The 23343-nt window shown below is 44.5% G+C and overlaps 1 protein-coding gene across 1 annotated transcript; it reads left to right on the forward strand.

The window, feature by feature from the left end:
- Positions 1–1082: 1082 nt before the first annotated feature.
- On the forward strand, positions 1083–22401 carry T265_00567 (hypothetical protein; the record flags this gene model as incomplete). The annotated part of the gene is made up of 11 exons (XM_009164371.1): positions 1083–1206; positions 5034–5249; positions 7561–7671; positions 10543–10607; positions 11727–11812; positions 12650–12707; positions 13702–13787; positions 14227–14368; positions 16956–17066; positions 20155–20412; positions 22345–22401. The coding sequence occupies 11 exons, from the start codon at positions 1083–1085 to the stop codon at positions 22399–22401; spliced, it is 1314 nt and encodes a 437-aa protein (XP_009162635.1).
- Positions 22402–23343: the final 942 nt, after the last annotated feature.

A 23343-nucleotide genomic window follows, 5' to 3' on the forward strand; every position in this document is an offset into this window, starting at 1 on the left:
GTCTCTGGCGTATAGTATTGGAATAAAGTCCACTAATAAATGAGTCTCGTAACGCTTCATCGGTATGCTGTTCTGCACTGACGGCTGTAAAGCGGCAGTCTGGCAATAAACTGCGAAGCTTCTGCACAAACTGATCAAGGTTCTGAGCTCCGTCCTGTTTACAAGTGTTCAAAAGATGCCGTGCAAAAACATCATTTTTCGGCTGTACGTAAATTTCTCACAAGATTTCGATGGCTGATTCATAGCCTTTGCAGTCTTTGATGAATCGGTAAACACTAGGGGAGACATAATTGAACAAGGTTTTCAGTTTATCTGGTGAATGAGAACCGACTGACTCTAGGGAGTTTGTGAAAGTACAAAACCAATGCTCCCAGGTATCTGCCGAGTCTTGAGTATTGGGGTCGGTATCGAATCCATGCCACCCGAAGGAAACACTAGGGCTGGGATACTGCTAGGTTGCCCACGCCTAGGTTGGGGAATTTGAGAGGTGGAGGTCGGATTCGAACCACGGACTTTGCGTTTAGTAAATTCGCTCTGGAAGTATCCCTACCCCCTTGTTTTCTTCTGGTAGCATGACAGGCACCGAAAGGTTGCTACAACTGAACGAGTGTGTGGCAAACGGGAATTAGCTTGAGTTCCGCTGTAATCAGGCTCTTTACGCCACTTATTTTACGACGCCTGAGGACGAGATCCGGGAACCGCAAGCAGGATTCCGGCCGGGAAGGGGCTGTGTTGATAACATTTTCACACTCCGTCAAGTGTTCAACATAATCATCATCATGTACAACATAACAACACTGAGGCCTCGGTACCATCCAGTGTTGGAGCAACGACTTGCCTATAGGCGCTCTACAATCTTGATGTTATTTGACCTCGAGAGGGTGTTCAATTCCACCGACCGCTCTGTTCTTTTCAACACGCTTGCGCAACTGGGTTTACCCCAGAGTTTAGTGAATATCATGCACTCTTTGTATTCACATAATTGTGGGCGCGTGAGAGTGTATGGAGAGCTCTTCAAAGGCTTTCTTACAAGTATTGGTATCCGACAGTTGTATCCACTCAGTTTTTTGGTTTCGTGATTGATGAAATCTGGAAGGTCTTCAAAACTTGGTGTTCAAATCTCTCCAAGTGGGAATCTTTTCGACATGGAATATATGGACGACATTGTTTTCAGTCTTGCAAAGGAGGGAGAAACAGTCCTTCGATGTGTGCTTCACATCCACAACTTGTGATTCACGCTGCCGTATTCTTGGTTTTTAAACATGTCTGTATAAATCCAGAGCGAGACATTGAAAGTTGTTTAACATTGTGTGTTGCATTTGTTCTGATGGTAAAGTAGCAGACACACAAATAATCGGGCATTCCAAAGATTCTCCGTTTCTCCCATTTCCTTAGCCTTCCGTATCTACCAGGCTTCACAGTCACCACACACGCTAGGTTTCGATTGACGCCTGAAAATTCGCATGGACCGGTGGGAACCTCATTCTGAGATTAGAGTTGTGCCATTGTTTTGCCCGATATTGAGTGCTTGAGTGAGGCCAGCGCTGTCATGTTGCTGGTGAAACTCCAGACACTGCAAAGACGTAGCGATGTCTTTCCATTATGATTTGGCGCTTGACGGTAGAACAGTCGGAAGAGTCCAATAGGTGATTCTAATGAATTTACTCAACTTTGTGGTGTGGCAACCTATCAGTTGTTAAGTTAGTTTTCTGTCCCTGAAAAGTAAACAGCGAGCCGACTCCAGACAAATGAATTAGGATCCAGGGCACACTTCTTGAGAGCACCGTACGGCCGGACGACTTCGGCTATTTCGGAGATTATTGCTACATACAAAGTGTCTGCACCGTACGCACAACTGAAGTAGTCGTTTGCTGTTGTCTGTGCCTACTGAATCCGATCCAAGTTGACCACCCAGTTTGGTCTCACGTGCGCTAAGCCTGCCCACTTGTGAATTCAGGTCTCCAGCAACTACAACATCTAAGCTTTAAGCCCGCTGTAGAACGGCACCCATGGCGCCCTAAAACTTGTCTGATGTATCAGAGCTACAGTCGGTTGGGACACAAGCGGATATGATACGGTTAACTTCCTGCTTGCGTGATTCCTTCTCAGACGTTGTCAGACGAACCGGACAGAGGTGACTGTCAGTGGATATCCAGTCAATTATCCTTCCGCGTGGTAACTTAAAGCAATGCCGACCGCTGCACATCCTATCTCAGCGGCCTATGGTTGTCACGCATTACAGCCGGGAGCGAGAGGAGAGTGACGAAGCAGTTAGCTCAACACACAGCGGGTTCGAAACCCCTTAGAGTTTAGTGTGATGCGCACTGCTAATGATCCATAATAAAGGTGAAGCAACTGTACAGTCCCTCTCGGTTTTTTCATCATAGAGTGCCTTCACTTGCAGAACGAAATGTCAATTGAAAAATCATTGGTCTGGACGGTTGTGTAAGTCTTCGTGGACTAAGGAAATTTTGAATCACCAACGGGAACGTTTTTCCGTATGTATCTCTGTATGGTATGCTCCGAAGCTGCGCGATGCATATAGCTCTGTGGATTAGAGATGTGGTCACTGTGTACCGATGATACACGGAAACTCGCTGCCTTTGGTCGTCTTAGACGCATGGTTCAAGCCTGGTGAAAACATCAGATTGGCAGTGCTCATCATAAAAATAGTGGGCATTACACCAGTGATGGTAAACTGGTGCTCAGCTGCCACACAAACATGAATGGGTGGTGTAAAGAAACGAAAGGGATATAAACTTGTTGCAAAGGCTCCATGTCCATAGGGGAACGGTCAAGAGGAAGGCGCTTTGACTTTCTAAAACCTTCGAAATAAACGATTGGACAACATGTTAACCAGGATCTCATAAATAGGATTGAGTTCGAATACTTTTCATATCTCATCTAACACAATGCCCCCACACAACAACAGACATGCGGTAGCCAGGCAGTTCACCTGAGAAGCTAATCATGCGGGTTGTCAGCCATACGCAAAGTGAATAACGTAGATCATACTCGGGGAGTCTGGAAGATCACAAAGCTCTTCACTTAACAGTAGCCGTCTTTATGTCACGTCATCACGCCGTGAGTTGTTCTCTGCGAACCTGGCAAGTGTTTTTCATTGTTAAACAACAGTCGAGCATATGTAGCAAATGATCCAACCACCAGACCTGAAGTTAGCTACTCAGACAAATTTGACTCATCATCCAGTACTCGCTTGTAGACTGGTTCGTTACTGACATGCCAGAATCAGTTGAATAATAATAATCGCCCAGCTGTAACATCCTTCCGGCGCCAGTGGTTGATTGCTACTAGTTTCCTGGACGTATTCTTGTTCGCAAATCACTGTCAATAACCTGGACGATGCACAAAACGAAAATTCACAATCACTTCTGAATAGTGCCGGTGGGAGCTCATCTGGCCATGAAGCCCAATAGAGCTTCTAGGTAGAAAGATATATCAGTTCTCACAGATCATGACACGATTTAGGCAGGTCGAGAAAATGATATACACACGGAAAAGGGCGACCAACTAAGCTGTTGCCCAACAATTAAGACGCAAGTTGTTGTGTTGCATTTATCCGATATTAGCTTTGGTGACCTCACGGAAACGCAGGTTTTGGGTGTTTTTTTATATGAGGTTAAGTTTCCGAGCATTGCCAGCCGCACTAGCCTGTCTCCGTTTCTAGAGCCTCCTGAATGCATCAGAATTCTCTGTCCGCACTAAGGATATGCTTCAGTTTCTGTCTGTCAGAGGTGGCTTAATTGTGTTCAGTTTGCACTGTGGAATGACCGTGAGTATTCTGAAATCTGGTGCATATTCTTTAGATGCTCAAGGAATATGTGTCAAGTTTCTTGCCCGCGCGTGTTCTTATTTCGTCTCAATCGTGATTGACGTCTCCCAAGGATTCAGCTAATACTGTTTTACACAGACTTGTATAACGTGTTGATCAGGATGTTTTTCGGCGTCAAGAGTTCGCATAATAAAAGGGGCAACACAAACACAAGAACGAGGTCTATGGATCGGGCGCTGAACCGAAGGTCTGAGTACTAATATGCTATCAACCACTTTTTGGGTGTAATATGGGGATAAATCTATCTGGGATTTACTGAAGAGCATGTCAGTCTGGTCTCTACCTACCGACCAACCTACTACGGCAGACTGTAGAGTGTCGCGTGGATTCCCCCCCTAGAATAGCTCAGTTGGTCACGATGGCACAAACCGTCACGACGCAGTAGCTTTCGATCCTTCCGTGCTGCTCCAATTTCGAGGTATGCCAGTTGGTTTTTGAAAAAATAAACGCATTCGCGGCAGACTGATCACGCGGGTCACATTGTGGTCACACTGATGGGCGTTGCAGTTTGTCTGTCAAATAACCACATAGTTTTCTCTGCTCGGACATCTACTGACTGGGCACACTCCATGGGGTAGACACTCCACGGTTTAGTGACGAAGCACAAGAGCTCCGAGCAGTAAACTCAGTCGATTTGGATGACGACCCCGAGATGGATGGCAGTAATTAACGACACTCACCTGCGACCCGTACCAAATTTATAGTTTTCCTTGCTGCTTCGTACTTCGTCGGAACATTTCAACACCAATCTACCGATTAGGCCATCATCTTCGATTAGCGACAGTCCCGTTCCTGTTCTCCAATTTTCCCGTGAACGAAAGAGAGAGGACCAACTTATTTTTGCTACAACTTTTGTGGCTGTCGGTCCAATATCCTCATTTTTCCTGATAACCAGCGAGGCCGTTGAATAAATCAACCCTCGTCTCCGTTCTCTCATACACTGGGAATCCACTTTCCCTATTGAATTTGTGCAATGTTTATCTTCCTACCGTACCGCTTCCTGGTTGGATCACACGGAATTTTTCTGCAGATCGCATTAAGTGGTTTCTACTTCCGATCTCAAATGTTATTCTCATCTTCTAAGGGTGGAGATCAAAGCTCACGCCTCAGTTGGATGCTTTTCTGTTAAATTTGTGCTTTGGGTTGTATTCTTCCTTAATTTCGTACACTTTCGCTTCAGTTCCAATTAATTGGTTACGTCCTGACATAATTGGTGTCACCGTCATGATGTCTGGCGAAGAGGAGCTACCATCAACACCGTCTGCTCTGTTCTCGCCCTCGGGTGTTATGCTCAACGTATCATTCACATTTATCCTGATGGCTTTGTTTCATCTTCTTCGGCGTACTGCTTGCAAACTGGGATGCTCCTTCACTGGAGCATCGCCTGCTAAGTCGAGTAAGTGTTTCTCTGTCACTGCGGAAGGTAATCGTTGAGACGTGCAAAACTACAATGTAGGGTTCATAGTTTTGGTGAAATAACATCAGTGCATGTGACTAGTAATACATAGTTGAGGTCATCAGTTTGCTTTTCCTTTAGCATCTGAAACCCAGTGATTTTTCAGAGAGGTTTAGTAAATAAATACACTGATTGTTTGCCAAACTTCTTTGAAACAATGACTGCTCAGACAGTCAGACATCTTCCAGTGATGTTTATCTGGGGATGGACGTGAATTATGCCTTGGAAGACGTCATTGGAGGCTCTACGAGAGCGCCTTTTCCACACCGGGACTTCCCAGTATTACGCAAAACACATGTAAACGCGAAAGGGAAGTTATCCATCTTTTGGCGTGAAACTGGATGCGCTGTAGATTTCTTAGCTGACTAAGAAGACCTACTTAGATTCTTCGGAATGTTTCAATACCCTACTTCCTGGCAGTATGCCCGGATGCATTTCTTTGTGGCCATTGATGTGTTCTTCGAGCTTAGTAATTAGGCTTCTTATGAGCTCTAATCAGACCGAGAAATCGGACCCTTTTCTGACCTCTTTTCATGAAGTTAGGTGTCAGGCGATTGCCCTTTCAGCAGAAAATGAAACCGAAATCGTAAAAAAGCACTTTCCCCATCCCATTAGGGATTAGCTTGGGCAGAAAACTTGGCGGATTGAGTGAACGGTGTAGTGTGGTTTGTTACTTTTAGTCTACATGGGGCTAAGTTTCCTCCACGCGCGCGTATATTGAGTCGACATCCTTGCCCTGTTGACTAAAGGCCACATGGTGGCTGACTGAACTTGTAAGCTGCACGGATATCGTTATTCCAGTTATGATTTTTGATTAAGTTTCCCCCATTTTTGTATGATCGGGAATACTTCCATGCTTTATTCAAGCATACGTGAGCCAGTAGTAGACATCCACGTTTGATTAAGTTGCTTTATTATTTGTAACTTATGTACACAAGTCAGTTGTACACGGCTTGCATTGGCATTCAACCAAATACAGGCGTACATCATGAAGCTTGATGTTTGCTGTTTTTTTTACTCGTTCGATTGGTGGTCTGTGGTTGGAGCAAAATGTTCTGTCTCAGATAGGGTTCATTCTTTGTTTTGTCTCTCTCGATTGTCAACCAAATGATACAGCTTTCTTTATCTGCCGTTTCAATCGGTCCATTCAGAAAAAAATGAGACTTACTGATGCAATGAAGGTTGGAATTCTTGTGTGAACGCTTTAACTGTATGCTAAATAATTGGTCATTCAGAAGACAAACTACTGATTAGTTGTGGAGACTCTACACGGTGAACTCAAACTAGTTTCCACTAACCACAAAATCTGCCCAAAGTAGTTTGAAAATATCACAAAAGGTGATTGTACGGCAACCATTGTTCTGATGATATCTGTACAAGTCTAGTTCTAGGGATCATCAGCTGACCAGGGATAACTATTTGAAAATTAATTATCTAAAAAGCTTTTTGGTACGAACAACCACTTCGTTCATGGACAAGAATCTCATCCTAATTTCTATTGCCTCACACTTCAGGCCAGTTGATGAATAGTGAGCTTTCACTTCCTCAAAAACTTGATGCCCTACTTGTCTGTCCAACTGGAAGTTGAGTGATTAGAGTCACTTCAAACTACATGTAGGAGGTGGTCGAACAAAGCGACTGAATTGACTGGGGCTGAGCGTTGACTACATACTTGGGAAACTGCGTCAACTGTTGCAGAAAGGGATCGATGAAGGTCGTGGATAAACTGTTGTACGGCACGTCAGAACCTGCTTTTCAATGTTATCCTGCATAGGTTAGCTTATATGTAACCAAACATGGTTACGGTTGAATATTTCGGTCATCTCTGAGAGTTCCGCGCAATACTGATGAGACGCCTATTCGCATTAAAAAAACAACCATACACATCCACACGAAATGCTTCTGTGCTGCGGAAACCAAGCCGAAGAATGTGTTTCGCCACAGTGACAACACTTAGGCCTGTTGGTAAATCATGAAATTAAGACAAGGTCCATGTGTTACTACTTGATGGTCGATTCCACAGAAACGCGGTCAGTTATCGGTGCAGTGTGACTTACCATAGCCTTCAAGTTAAACTCAAAACAGTTTACTATCATTTAACCGGACAATCGCACGATTTTTTGATCAGTAATTTCGTTCAATAAGTTCTGGGTCAGCTAAAATAATTACGAACTTGATCTCAGCTGTTTACCCTCTGGGAATGGAACATTGTTTTGAAGCTCACTGTTTTTTTCGTCTACCACTTTTCTAGGTGCTCTTTCTGAATTACGGCTTCTTCGGGAGAGTGGACTTCGTGACAGCGAACGCGTCGTGGATTTATGGTATTCTACGGTTCGTCACAGTACTGATTTGGGACATGACAGTAAGTGCTTGTATGGACCATCCACTGCACACGTAGTATTGGTTTCGTTGTGCGACATTATTGATACGTTTTGCTTGATCATTGACAGACTTGTGATTATGGAGTGGAATTCAGGGAAACCAATAGCCCGAAACTGCTTTCACTCTGTGGTGAACCCACCAATATAGTCAGCAACCAAATTAATCCATGACCAGCATTATTCTTTCATACGGAGCGCAAGTTTTTCCTCAGATTCTAACCTTAGATTGTGAAGGTGTGCTTAGTGAACTTCACAAATGGCTGTATGTACATTTTCAACTTAATTTGGTAATAACGGGAGACTCAGCCGAGTATGTCGCTTTTAATGTTCACTTGAATTCCAAAGGATGAGTTTTGTCATGAGAAGCTCTCCGATTTATTGAATATTGAGTGGCCTTCGTGCAGCATCTTCACTTATGGAGTATTGTAAGCGAGTTCACTGAGCCTTCTGTTAACACCGAGTTAATTTACAGATGAGTGTATATCACCTACACTTTGATGGTCATACAGAAAACAAGGGTGATGTGAATTCGATGACTCCGCCTGCCTGTTGAGCTCCAAGAAGGGCGAAACCAGTAGTGGGCTGTCGAAGAGTTTTTATCGACCTTAAAAGTAGCTTTATCAAGTAGTGAAGTAAGTTTCTTAAAGCTTAGAGAGCGGATTTGGATTTCTCCTATAGATTTCTCAGGTGCCACAGAATCGCGTAATCATCGCCGGCAACGTTTGCCCGAATTATAAGGTGATTATGTAGTTATGACCCACCGCCCAGCAGGAGGTTCACATAACTCTTCCTACGCACAGCTAGAGACAAACACTTGACACGGATCCTTATCAATGGCATTGTTTTTCAACCCTGATGGTGTCAGGAGATGTTTATGCCTTACCGACGGTCAGCTAATTCAATAGTCCATTATGTTGACGTCCTATCGTGATCACGTGGAAAGTAAGTGGTCATGCGTAATAACGCGTTCTTCACCGTTTGATCCAGCCTTGATTGGGGAGGCCGCAAAAATTGCCCATCTGGATCGTAGATATAACGGTGGAATTTATATATATATATATATATATATGGTGACGGCTTGTTGTTTTTATACCCGCATCGAGGCCCATGCTGATCCTGATATTTTAGATGGCCGAGACCTGATGCATTGCTCCACCCTCGAGGTAACACCTTCATGGGGTTTCCAAGTGTTTCTCTGACGGGGGTGTTTCCTGGTGCGTGATCAATAAGGACCGCATTGAGCATTGCCTGAGCTTGAGTAACTTGACTTCAGTCGTATTCTGCCGTTTTTCGGCAACTTCTGTGACGTTGGGACGGGATTTTTCGCTTTGTTTGAGGTGAATATTTTGAATATTCACCAATTTACTTTCAGATAGTTAATAATTTTGCATTTTCGTCATTCCCACACACTAACACAACATGGTCGCTAGACCCCATCGTCCTAACGGTCAAATCCTGGAGGCTAGTTAGGCTTGAATAAGTACCTCGTCATCACGAATACACATCCCTACATAACCGCAAGAACAATAATGATTCTTGGGGAATTGAGAAATGTCGAGCTATCGCGTGTTACTCCACTTTGTTCTCCAGACGTAGTCGTCGTTCAAGCATAACATCCTTCAGGTGTCTAGTTGCCGAGCCACCCGAAGTAAACACGAGGGTTGAGTTACTGCTAGGCTGTCCAAGCCGATACAGGAGAAGTCGAGCTACAGAGGTCGGGTTCGAACCACGGACCTTCCGGTCAGTAAGTTCACCGAGCTATCTGGGGCTCAAAATTACCGGGTGTCCGAGTCTGGATTATCGACTGAGTCAAGTCGAGGTCGGGTTCCACGGACCTTCCGGTCAGTAAGTTCACCGAGCTATCTGGGGCTCAAAATTACCGGGTGTCCGAGTCTGGATTATCGACTGAGTCAAGTCGAGTCAAGTTCACTCAAGTGGTGGCTGTGCTTAATACATCAACTGAAATGATGCCAATGAAACGGGACGTTCCCATGGTGGTGACTCGCGGAACCAAAAAGTATATCGCCCGCTATTAGGAGGGATTTCGCTTCCTAGAGGAGGTTTGTGTTGAAAAAATCTCCTCAATAATGGTATTGCCTTAACGGGGTTTATTCGAGACGGCGTACTACACTTGGCTCTATAGCGAATGTTTTAGGGCTGCCGTAACATCCTTATGCATGTAAGTGGTATCAAGCTGTGCAGGACTGTCATGACTTTAGCTGATATCTTCTAAACTAAATCAATTGACTGGATGAGGTTGGTGCTGATGGTCACTGAATAGGAGTTATGTCCTGTGCAATTAACCCCAGTACCACCTCAGCACACGTGATTTCTACTGCAGTTTTAAAGTTCTGGAAAAGTCATTTTCTCGTCCTAGAAACAAGCACTGTGTCGGGTCACCACATTAATAAATAAGAGTCAAGGATGCGTTCCGCAACCTGGTAAATAACGCACTCTAATGATGTCATGTTGCGACCTGGGCCCGTTGTGTTCGGTACGCAGGAACACAACATGCATGCATTGCCTTTGCGTCAAAAGGTTCACTTTGACATTTGTCCAACTGTACACTTACGGCACTGGGTCTTGTTGGTTTGTGAGCACAGAGTACAGGTTTATGATACAAGTACTGTTCTTCCAACTTGGTCTTATCTTCGTAGGTTTAAGCATCATTTCTTGTTTGTACAAGGTGGCGTGGGTGCAACAGAGGGAAAACCAGCCATACCAATCCAGCAGAGCATGAAGTGTGGGATGCGTTCAAAAGTATGAGCGTTAGGAGAGTGAATTTTTCTATTGTGTCTTACTTTTTTGTGGTCGCTAATAACAGTCTAGCTGTTTATTCTTTAAACTTCCAGAGTGGACGATTTTGGAACAAGTTTTCATTGCCGCTTTAGACGTGGCTGATGACCGGTTAGCTTGGGTGAGTCCCGAGTAATTCACCTTTCTTGTTTAGCGTCTATTGTGGTTACTTCAGTTTAGACATGCAATTAATTCGCAATAAAGGTTTAAGACGCAGATCAAATGTGTGAGCTTCGAGGGGCTTTCTTGGTTTTCAAGAATTCTGCTCATACGTTCCGAACGGCTCGTTTTTACCTCAAGCGGTCGGAATTTAAGACACCGTTTTGTTTCCGTACCTTGGGGTGTGAAGACGATGCTACTCTCTCTCTCTCTCTGTGTTTGAACTAATAGGTTATGTTCGATCTTAATGTGCAACACCTCTCTTTCGTTAGGTGCAGATAGACTGTCTGGCGCTGCCTGAGATGACAGTTCTCAAATTCGAATTAGAATTGAAGCTGCTGTCTTGGGGGTGAGGTGGCTCAGTGGTTAGAGCGCTAATTCACTCACCGGAAGGTTCTTGGTTCGAACCCGACCTCTGCCTCTCGACTTCCCCTGTCTAGGTTTGGGTAACCTGGAGTATCCCGGCCATCGTGCTTCCGTCTGGTGACATGGAAGTTAGGCACCGAAAGGGTGTTGCAGCTGAATTTTTTTGTATTTTTTTGTGAGGTATGGGTAAGCACAGTCAGGATAAATCATATCGGTCTACTTGGCACAGTTGATCCGGATGCGACGGTTGCTCTCTTCGTGCTTCCGGTGACATGGAAGTTAGGCACCGAAAGGGTGTTGCAGCTGAATTTTTTTGTATTTTTTTGTGAGGTATGGGTAAGCACAGTCAGGATAAATCATATCGGTCTACTTGGCACAGTTGATCCGGATGCGACGGTTGCTCTCTGCAGGCGTTCGCGCTGTTGGGCTGAAACTCGTATGATATGCTTCTTTAGTTCTGCGTAGTTACTTGGCTTACAGAACTCACGTCTGCAACGGTCATTTTGTAAGCCGTTATATGAACATGGCGACAAAGTATACATTACCACGTGTGAATTAGCTAAATGTTTATCTCTTTTCGTACAGAGAACATTTTATCCAAATCCAGAAGGTTCCACTAGTTTTTCGCTTAGTCTTCTTATTTCCTTTGACTCGTAGGTCTGATCCGGTATATCCTATATGGAAATGATCATTTATGATGCCATTCGTTCTTTAGGAATGCTTGGAACGGCTGAAGACTCAGTTCAAGAAAAGTTCGCGCGTTGACCGCTTGACTGGAATGTATTTGGAAAAAAATGGCAGGTAAGATTTTCATCGATTTAACTTGAAATTTCACATTATTCCAAGGGTATTCCACCAGGCCAACCGTTTCTATCCTTTTTTTGTTTGAATTCATGAAATTTCTTACCCAAAGAGATTGTTTTTAGGCCGAAAGCTATAGATTATCTTTATAACGATCGTCTCACAACATTGTCCTCTATACCTGAGGTCAGACGCAATTTATCAGTAATATGGGGCTTGGGAACTTGGGTTACGGTCATACCTGCGCTGTCAGACTACCAGTGTCTTCCATGCTACTAACAGAATACAACGTAAGTGCAGAGGGAAAGGCATTTAATCCATTCTACGTTAACCTCTGAGGCCGTCACCTGAAGATCCACTCAGCACCGGGCCACATGATATAAATACGCACGGAGCTCTAAAAGTGCTCTGTTCCCACTGCTCGCAAAGGCCTTGTTTCGCAACCACATAACAAAAGGCCACACACAGCAACCTGACACATGCACTGTTTGATGTTTACCGACGTACCACTGTCACGCCGATCAAAACGTTCTATCGTCACGCACTCAGTAGCTAATTAGTGGGAAGACGGGCACGCTAACTCTAATTGTTGTTGGTAGTGTGAGCAGGTTTGAGAGTTTTAATGTAGATTTCGTCCTGTGAGTGATGAAACAGGATGAAACAATTGTACAGTGCTTATCGACTTTCCAGCACAGATGACCTTCACTTACGCGGCAAAATCTCCATAAATTTCCACCAGGTTCAGTACGTTTTTTTCACATGCTATGTTGAGTTGTGTTTTCGTAGACCCCTTTGCCTTCATTGAGGCGTGCACTGATATTCATGTTTTCATTCTAGATTCGACGATGCACATGCGGTCTACACCCAGCTTCTTAATGATGATCCAACGAACACGGTATGTTTTATTGCCTCTGTTGCCGCATCTTGTTCATATACATAGTTCGGTCACGGCGCTTTATTCGGTCTAGTACAATTAACCCGTTCGTGTGATTCCAACCCGTAAAAAAATTAACAAGACACAGGTGTTCATATCATGTCAGTTATTGATCCGTCTTACTGGTTTAGTGCAAGCCGTATAACATTGAACACTACGCGTGAATGCTTCGATGTGTTTCGCAGAATATATGTCGTCTAAGCAAGAAGAATGTTCATGTCTAAATATTTCGTGGGCTGGTCTGTGCACACTTTCGGAACACTTTTATAACAGAGTTAACTGACCAGATGTGAATTTCTGGAATTCGTTTGGTTCTTTGGTGGCCCAAATTGCTTGCGCGATTATCTCAGGTATCATTTGACTAAGGGGCTCCTCTTCAACATGTAATCATCAGGCGCTTACATGTATATGCGCCATAGCAAACCATTCTAAATGTGAATATTAAAAAAACGAAGAAAGGAAATACGGAAGTACGGTTGCTAGATTGAATTTGTATCTTCAGACACGGTAATGGATTTATGGTGCTTCGACATGGTAGCAGGTAGATTGCGTCAGATACCCCTGATTGTGTAATTTATGTATGCGATTCCCGCGGTATTTCGTGTACTGATTCGGATATTTCCTGATGGCTTCAGCCCAAACGTCTGCGAGTCTGCCGAACCGTTCATAAGTCCCACAATACGCTATACAAATTAGGATGAAGAACATTCAGATATTCCCTTTTCCGCCGCTCTTCCTAACCTTCTGACGTAACGATCCCCATAGCAGCCGGCAGATAAATCGATTCATTTAAATGACCTGACTAAGCGTTTAGATTTTTAGCTCAAATCCATATTCGAGTAACTTGGGAAGGTTAGACGCGCTGGCTTGTTTTGTATACACTTCGTCCACCTCTCATCTAACTCTATCTTATCTTGCACGTTAACACCTTATTTACTGATACGCGCTTTACCAGCTGGCTCGTAAACGAATGATCGCAATTCTCAAGGCCCAGCGAAAAAATGTGGAGGCTATCTACGAGCTTCGTCAATATCTGAAAATGTAAGCCCCCGTCTTTTACCTTAAAAATTTTGCTCGAACAGTTTTGTCAGAAGACGCATGTTGCGACTTTTTTTTACTGTTTTCATTGCTTTGTCATCAGTCGCAAACCTGCAATGTTCTACGTTCATAACCACGAGGCATGAAAATAAACAGTTGGGTTGGTTGGTAAGGTAGGTTGTCTGACCGTGTTGGTCATACTTCTCAGGCGATATCGACCTCTTCCACAGGTAGACTGACGCCACAAAAATTCCAGCTTGTTTCCACCTATGCAGCTCAGGTTTCCGACCGATGTGTTGCTTTGGTATTGCTTTACGCCTACTAAGCTGGCTTGGACTGCGGTATTAGTAGGCGTAACTTGCACGTGACTCGCTATTTTTTTATAGCTTTTTTTCAACCATTCAATACACTCCAGTCGTAAATTGCAACCATTTCTTTGTAGTTTCATGAGTGATTTTGAAGCATGGAACGAACTTACAGATTTGTATCTTGTCGAAGGCGATTTCAAGCACGCAGCGTTTTGTATGGAAGAACTGATTCTCTCCAATCCACACAATCATCTCTATTGTCAGCGATATGCGGAGGTAAGTGCCTGACCTCTATCATTCCCCCTGAACCGCTTAACTTGTAATTTTAATGAAGTTTACTACTTTATTGGGGATTGTGCCCGTTAATCCACTCCAAATTTCAGCAGACTTTTGGAATAGTCAAAATATATTCGAAAGTCACGTGGGTGTTCTTAAACATGTCCTCGTCCGGTGGTCGGGCAGCTCAGATTGTGGGTTACCACGATGCCGTAGTCCGATCCTTATAGGTGCTTTCAACTTGACTCTCCTAGCTTACCCTAATGACATGTACGCCTGTAGTTTCAGAGGTCCAGACGTGGAACGATACTTTAGGTATGTTCCCCAATTGTTTGCATATTCGAGCTTACTGGAAACATGTGTTGGGAATAATACAACGTGACGAGTGGAGCTCCTGTCAAAATCGCATAACTGGTGAAGCTTACCCACCGGGTTTCACCGTCCGCTCAAGTGAAGCTTGTTTGCTTGAGGATTCGAGCCAACACCATCGAGGTGTGACTATTCAAGCCTCGTTGACCATAGAAGACAGTGGATTACCGGTGCGTCGATTCCTCACTGTAATTAGACTACTCGCTTTTCGTGTTCATTGCCAAGACTGTCCAGAACTACACACTGCTAGCAAGGATCAGTCACCACTAGCTGACTGGTTGACTACGTCTGTCAGTGTTTCTAACGCTTGGTGCGCTCCCTCTCGGGACCCCCACACGAGAGAACAACTGTTAACGAGGCCACTTTTGCTGCTTCGAGGAAGCTGGTTTTCTGGTACGTGGAACAACTGACCAGACCAGCGCGAACTATGACGCATACTTTGCTCACTTATCCAAACCTGAGCTGCTTTGCTCGAAAGCCAGCACTGCTGACCCGATGTTCCCGCAGGATTCGTGCAATGCTTCGGAGACATTAGTAGCCAGACACTAGCAGCTTTGTAAAGTCTTGGCCAATTTTCCGACTCGTACAACAGTATGGTGGGACGCACTGCGGAGTTGCCTTCCAATGGTCTCACCCTGAATCAGAGTACAAACTTTGTTCAATCCCATATCAACAGTCTGCTAAACTAGCTCCAGTTTTCCATGTCCACTATTTTGTGATGCGTGATAATGCCACCTGATTTTCCTATTTCCATTTGCTTACGTTTCTACGTTTATAACATTGCGACACAATTTGATAGAAGCGGTCAAATCAACTTTGCGTTTTTGTGGTAAGTTTTCTGTGAGCGAATCCATGTGGTTAGCTGTAATACATGGTCTGCTCACTAGATCAGGAATTAGGTGGTCGGTGGTATTTCACTTCAAATCGTTTTGATCACTTGTCTTCTGAATGATGCCAGAAGTCCTTCCGGACTCTCGATGTTTTTTTACTCCATTTGTGCTTGGCTGGATAGCGCAACTGATCGCCATTTATACCGGGAGCATGTTAAACTAGAACAGTTCCTTTTGAAGCCCTGTCTAGGCTTGGGTGACCTGGCAGTATCCCAGCCCTCGTGCCTCCTTTGTGTGGCATGGCAGTTAGGCACCGAAAGGGTGCTGCAGCTGGACGATTTCCTTTTGAATAGTAAAACTTATGGCAGAGCGAACGATTTTTTGCTATTCTGGATGTGCCTTCTCCCAGCTCGGAGGCTACTTCAGAGTAAATTCTGATTTTAAATAAGTCTGAGGTCCCTGAACTTGACAGGTTAGCATGCAGTTATTCTTGTTTGGAAAGATTGTCTCCTGCACAGTGACTGCCTTGCTTTCTCTTGTTTCCGTTGGTTTGCGGAACTGTCGTGAGAGAATTCACTTTCCAGAAACGACCATATTCTTTTCGTGTTTCTTTTAGAAGCAAATTAGTTTTAGGCAGCCGAGGGATTTCTGGAATTTGTGTTCACATCACTCTTTTGGACAGTTCCGCTGTCCAGCTGGTTTCAAGCACCTACACAGTTAACTTTTAGTTCGTTCGCGATCGAAACTTTTGTGAATGTTTTTACTCTTCGCCAATGAAAAAATACGCCAAGCATTATATCTGTCAAAACCAACCCGACAGCAAACCACCAGACCGGTTTCGTTACGCTTTGTAAACTCTGTTCGTTTTAGAGTTTGGCGTACGTCTCTGTAGTGGTTCGGTCCACCGTCAGTTGATCTTTTTTTGTGACAGCTACCGTCACTGTCGTTTTGATACTGCCATTCAGTCTGAGTTCAGCGTTATTTGGTCGCAAGTTGGTGGCACTTAATGAAGACCCACGGGTTGTTGAGATCAACGAAGCTAAGCAAGTGGATACCGTTTTCGTTGCGTTCGCTAAGACCGCGCATCGTTAGAACTAGGCGTGTTGCTGTCCACTCGTTAGCTCATATACTAGGATTAACAGTATTTCTGTGATACTACTTTCTCAAGACATGATTCATTTCTTACCATAGAAACTAAAGACCAAACTACCTAGCGAGAAATGTTGTTTTGGAGCTATGAGTGTTCTCCTCTTGTCACAAGCATAAACGAAGGAATTGATTCTAGCAAAAGGTATGGTGCACCACAGGTTTTGATTAATATTTTGGGTTAGAAGTTTGAGCGTTTATTGTTCGAATACATACTTCTGTTCTTTCTGTTCCCTGCTCAGATCAAGTACACGGAAGGCGGTTCTGAGAATCTTGAATTAGCGCGTGCATATTTTTCTCGGTCATGTCAGTTGAACCCAAACAACTTGCGCAGTCTTTACGGCCTGTTACTGGTAAGTAAGATCTTTTAACGAGCAAGGTCTATAGCCCTGTAGCTAGCAAGTGTTGTGCCACACCGTCTACTCTAGCAGCGGTAGTATGTACTCTTCCGTGTTGTTTTACGCTGCCTGCTGCAGCAACAGAAGGATGATTTCGCACGCGATGTAGCTTCTAAACAGCCTTCTTAATGTAGAAATGCAAACTGGAGTGAGGGCAATTGCAATTTATGACTCCATCGATCAACAAGCACCTTATGAAAGCAACGGACAAGAGTGGATGACATGGAGGTGGGTCTCAGTTGATCCGGTGCAGTCGGATTTGGGACCTTCGGAACTACGGTAATACGGGCACGATACAGATGTGGGGGACAGCCCAGATAATAAGAGTAAGTTGAAATACTTAGCGAGCACGTTAGCATTGAGCTGGCGGAGCACCCTGGGCGTGAGCTTGTCCAGGCCTGGGAACGAATTGCCCATTAAACGGATTATATGACCGACTTCCTCTCCTGTAATTGGGTCGATCAAGCTCCAATCCAATGGTACTACTACGCGACTTGGCCGGCTATCGACGTGTTTTGGAGCTGAGAGCACCTGTTTCCGATACTGCTCGGCGTCCCTAGGTAGCCCACAGTTACCTTTGTATGGATCCTCCCATGACCCGTCGAGCACAGCAGACGCCGAATCTTTCCGTCTTTGGTGGTATAGGGACGGGTGGCAGTGTAGTTGGCTCGGCGGATCTGCTTTCGATTGACCGGAATCCGATGGGCTGACTGACGATGGCGTCAGCATACAGTTTTCTAGGTGTGTGGAAATGTCCTGGAGGTGTGGAGGTCCAGGAGCGACAAGACTTGCTCCGGTGTGATGATGCCAGACTGCAACCGTCGGGCAAATGCCAGAAGGTCGGCACTAGCAAGCATACTGTCAACATGGGATTCCAGTAGTGACGGCGCAATCCACGGTCTGTCTAAGCCAGAGGAGTAGACCGCTATTTGACTGATACTTTGGTCAGGTCCACTAGGTCCCATTTGGCGCAGGCCAACTGGGCAACCATTTTCGTACCAACACTTTGATTGTCGTGCACTCGATGGTGGGTTACCAAGCCAGCTTTCGATTTCCAGCACTTGCCACATTTATCACACGTGAGTCCCACGACTCCCTCCTGTGTACTGATTGGAACTGGTACCGAGGCGCCAGATGATTCGTATTTCCTGTTGTCGAAATTAACCAGCATATTGAAACAAACGGGTTGGTTATCCGTGTCTGGAGTTGATGAACCCCTAGCTCACCCAGACCGGCGTCCGAGCTATCCAGTCGGCACTACGAGGAAGTGGTTTAGCGCACCGACTTCGATTCCTCTGACCCGCCTTTAGTAATCAGGCCGGCAGTGAAAGTGTTGTGGCTCATGTTGCCTTAAGTGCCGGAAGTCATTGAGGAAGCTGGTCTATGGCAAACGTGATTGGGGCTATTCAGCAGCACGGATTTGGGACTCCTCCAACCGACCTACAGTCCTCGGATGCCAGGCTACAACTTTATCAATGGGTATACACGATACCGGAGATTCCTTACTGTCAGAGCTAGTTGTTTTCTTATCAACAAGCTCCTCGAACAAATAAACCTCGTCGCTTTTGTTTTGGTCACTCCAGATTGACACCTCTTTATCATGGAAGATTGCAACCACTATTTAAAACTCAAATCACTGTTTGTGCGATAGATACGGCCAGTTTGTTTCAACGCGTAGGCTGTATCTAACCACCCATACAAAAAATGCCGTGGCGTCCACTGTTTCTTGTGATCATCAAGGCATTAACAGAAACTTCAGCTCGGCCGCTGTACCTGTAACCTGCTTTCGGTTGTTTTTCGATGGATGTCACTTTTAAGTATGCTGCTACGCACTTTATCTTGCTAGCGAAATTCCAAGTTCTTATCAGCAGGACCGTGCTTATCACATTAGTTTCATGGTAGTATCAAGCTGCGCGTCTTCCGCACACCACGATAAAATTATGCATTCGTTCTTTCTTCATCATAACTTCACTTTTGATAAACATGATTGTATCATTCGACCAATGCACTCATCTACATACCAATTTGGTTTTCACGGAGGACTCACCTGTAACCCAGCTAAGTCTCTCGTTTATGAAGTTGGGTAACCTTGTTAGTATTGTATTGTACTTTGATTGTGTCATTTTTGATCGGCATATGACACGTAATTAAACCGTAATATCATTTTGGTAAACTGCTATAGAAGCACTTCAACGTGAAAAACTGATGGGCAAAGTCATACGATCACCTCACGGTCAATGAGACCTTGGTGTGTGCATTCGGAGGCGTCGTTATCTGTCGCTCCCATGAGTACGCGGGGGCAAGATAAGACAGTGATTGACCTCTGCTAGACTCTGCTCCGTCTCGCTAAGATGTTAACTAGTGAACGTGTATTTTTAACCTCATTTGACCGACAGATGGAGTGTACAAAGGTCTAAACTCTGATGTCTTCACAAGTGGAGTCTATGAGTGTTTTGGAACAGGAATGGCGGAATGCCAATCGAAGTTCATACGGAGTGATTGACAAGGGTCCAAAAAATATCGGGATTTCGCTCGGCGGGACGGCAGAGTAGCATGGTTCCATGGTTCTCTCATGTCTATTTTGATGTTTTTTTTTCGCTAGCTAATTAAAGTATTGTTCTTGCAAATTTTGAGTATGAGGTCCAGTTGATCCATTCATTCACTGATCCAAATTCATCAATCCCGTCCGCGAGGAATAGAGCCCTAACGAAGAACATGAGCGGTTCCATAAGCCTGTCTTGGGGTGCCTAAGCTACTCACTCCACTTATTTGTCTAGCTCAAGTAGTGTCGCTAATCTGACACGCGGTCAAGGTAGACTTGTGCCATAGTTTATGTCTCTTCGTTCCTAATTGCCCAGCCTTGGGATCCCGCCTTTTAATGGTAGCCCTCATGAGAATAGATGATTTCCCCAAAAATACTCTTTTCAACGGGGTGCCCGAAAAGAAGAATCAATGTCGAACAGTAGGTCATCTTTCTCTGTCCTTTAGATAATATCAATTTACATGATAACAATGTCTTGACGTTCCATTTCATCTTCTCCAGGCCTGTTCTGCTCTAGACCATCATTTGAGCTCAGCACCGCTAGGATCTGTTCCCGTTCTCAGTTGGAAAGAGGCTCCTCAACCTTCACCAGGCAGCAAAAAAATCAAGTCCACCACTTCGCACTTGTTTAATTCGGTTCCACCTGGAAACACTCTGGATATGCAATCGGTGATGCAGTTTGCTTCCGCACCGTCCAACGCTGAACTTAATCGGTATCTGGCTCGATGGGCCGGACAACAAATCCGGCAAATCTATGATGTAAGCCTGCTTTATTTAACTTATCAATTGATGAATCGAATGGGGATATTCTATTCATGAGCCGTCTCTGTCAGTTGTTTTTGTGCATGTCTACTTGTTTGTTCTATACCTCTTCAACTGGACACTCTGTGGGCACGTGAATGTTTCTCAGCGGAGTTATGTATTCCGCTATATGCCATTGCACTCCACATCTGCCAGAGCTCACAGCTCCCGTGTCTCATCAATTCATAACAAGAAGAGAGCCCTATGACTGCACGTTCGTGAGGTAGAAGATTTAAAATTCAGTTCAATCGGTAGGCAACTTTCGTTTTTCTGGTCCGAAGCTTTCGCTCTTGGCTGTGTTGAACATGATTAGTTACAGGCAGTAGCACACTTCAGTAGGTTTTTCAGTCAAAGCACTCTGTAGTCACACTTTCCTACTGTGTACCTCGTGATTTTGACCATAAACATGGTAAACAACTAATTGTGAATGACTGGTTTCATTTGTTATGTTTTTTACCATTCTTTCAACCGGTTCAACAAGCCTTGTTTGAGGGGAAACTCGAGAAATTAATCAGGTGTTTGTCGTCTGGTTGCTTACCGAGTTTTTGTCTCAAGGCGGAGCTGAGCTAACCAGGAGACTCGCCACGTTTTGTAGGCAGCAGCCTGGTGACAGGACATTCGCATGTCTATTCCCAAGCGCCCGGAAGTCGTCACCCACTGTGCGAACTTTCTTGTTTGTTCTTTGAGCAATGAAGTCAGTTGCATGTATTCCCACATAGTTGAAGTTCGGTGGACCACTACTCGGTTTTTTGATTATCAGTGTTCATCATAACTCTCTTTCGCTGTACTCTGCTGTCGTCGATTAGGTTTCGGCTTGGAGCTTTCGACCCACCGCCATTCCCCCCTGCACTCTATGTCTCAGCATTACTACCGGTGATCACTTACATAATATCTCCATTTCAATGCATCGTGCTTGGTTTCGTTTGAAAGACAGATCACGTTGCTGAATGTATAAGTGGGAAGTTTGCTAAATTATTTCTGGTTTTGATTAGCGATAGCGATTATCGGATTCTGTTGACGTCAAAAAACACCCTCTTACGTAGTTGGAAGGAGGTGGAATTATCCTGAGGACATCAAAACCTTATAACGTTGCTTCTGAGCCATCTACTCTTATGAGACAAAAATGCATCTTCTAAATGACACATAGGTTCCTGGGCTTCACCAAATCTCTCTTGCGGGGCCAGTTTGTCGGGTAATAGTGGCAAGTGGAAGGACATCGGTATTTGCTCATTGTGACGTTCTGTATTTTATAGTGGCATGGGCTTAGAATTTAAGGATATTCATTGATAAACAGACCAGTTTTTATTTTTATTTTTCACAATGAGATTGATGTGTACTCAAAGCCGCGTACTTTCTGATTAGCCTTATACCACCTTATAGACGTATCCCCGATAAAGATACTGTATCACTCTCTATGGGATGCTTACTATTTTTAGTACTTACAAATAAATTTGACATCCAATGCCTGGAGTCGATTTTTCATCTTATGCTATTTGAGAACCTCGATCCTGCGAATTCGAAGACCCAAATTGTGTTGGTCTGATAACTTATGTGTGTCCTCTCACACCCCGCTTAATCAGAATGCAGTGATTCCCCCGCCAGTGCAACCGCAATCGCTTTCCGCGACATCCCAAGGAGGCCATTCTTTACCTTCGCCCTCAGCAACCTACCCGCTCCAGACAGTCAATCCGTCATCCAAACCGGGTTCAGGTCATTCCGGCTCATCCGTTCCAAACAATGTGGACCAAGACCCCACTAACCGCGTACCTGTCGCATCTCACGAGTAAATGCATTCCTCCACACGTTAGATCAGGTTACCTACTGAGGCATGCATCACGCTCATCTGCACACTTTCTATTTTGTACGTGTTTTGTCGTTCTGTTTGTACAGCATTGTGACCATGTTTTTGTCATGGACGCAAATGCCTGCATCGGAGGTGATAAATAACAGGGACAGTAGCCAGGTGCGTGCCTCTTTCTTTCTCCTCATCTTTGGTGACCAAATGCATGTACAACTACCACGTGCTTTGTGTTTTACTTCATTTGTCGTTGCAGTTGGTTTATTTCCCTCTACCCCATCTGGTTACATCTGGCCCATTATCTATGATTGATCTCCTCTTCTTTCCGGACTGAGAGGATTTTTGATTGCCGATGTTTGCTACCCCTTGACCATCCAGTAGTTCCCTTCACTTCACTTGTAATGTGCCACGCTTGTGGCGTTCGCCTTCTTGTTCCCCTTTCATGATAACAACCCTAGGGTTGCGCGTGCGAAACAATTTATATTCCTAGCCAAATGACGTTAAAACAATGAGGAAGAAAAATGGATACTTGTGTTATAAATTGGAGGATTCGTTTTGCCGGTCGGTCTGTTTGTCATCTTGACAAAACACGGAATCTTCAAACTGCTCACAAGTAGGCATATGTTTCGGGGACACAAGTTCTATCAGTTCTGCATGTTACGTACAGTTAATATTCTTAATCGTACGTCATTATAGACATCCAGGGATGTTTTGTTGGGGCCATATCCCATGAATAGTGCACGACACCCTGACTATGGTGTTAATTCAATCTGCTGCGTTGTTTTGGCGACTTGAAGCATAATTTTGGGTATATGTCATCATCATCATCATCATCGACAGCATGACATCAGTGTTCAACACCGATGCTTCACTGCCGTACAACCATGATTTATTTGAAAGCCTTATTGTAAAGAAAAGAATAAAGGTGGACGGGGAAGGGACTTAGTGCTAGCTTAACACAATCATTCCGAGGTGCCTACACCTCCAGACATTCACTCAGGCAATCTGGATAGAAACTGACAACAAGAACGCCACTGACATCGGTTGGCAGCCATATCTTGTAGTGTCTCCAACCAGGCACAGTGAAGATC

This window comes from Opisthorchis viverrini (genome assembly GCF_000715545.1).
Source record: "Opisthorchis viverrini unplaced genomic scaffold opera_v5_5, whole genome shotgun sequence".
Classification (NCBI taxonomy): Eukaryota; Metazoa; Platyhelminthes; class Trematoda; order Opisthorchiida; family Opisthorchiidae; genus Opisthorchis; species Opisthorchis viverrini.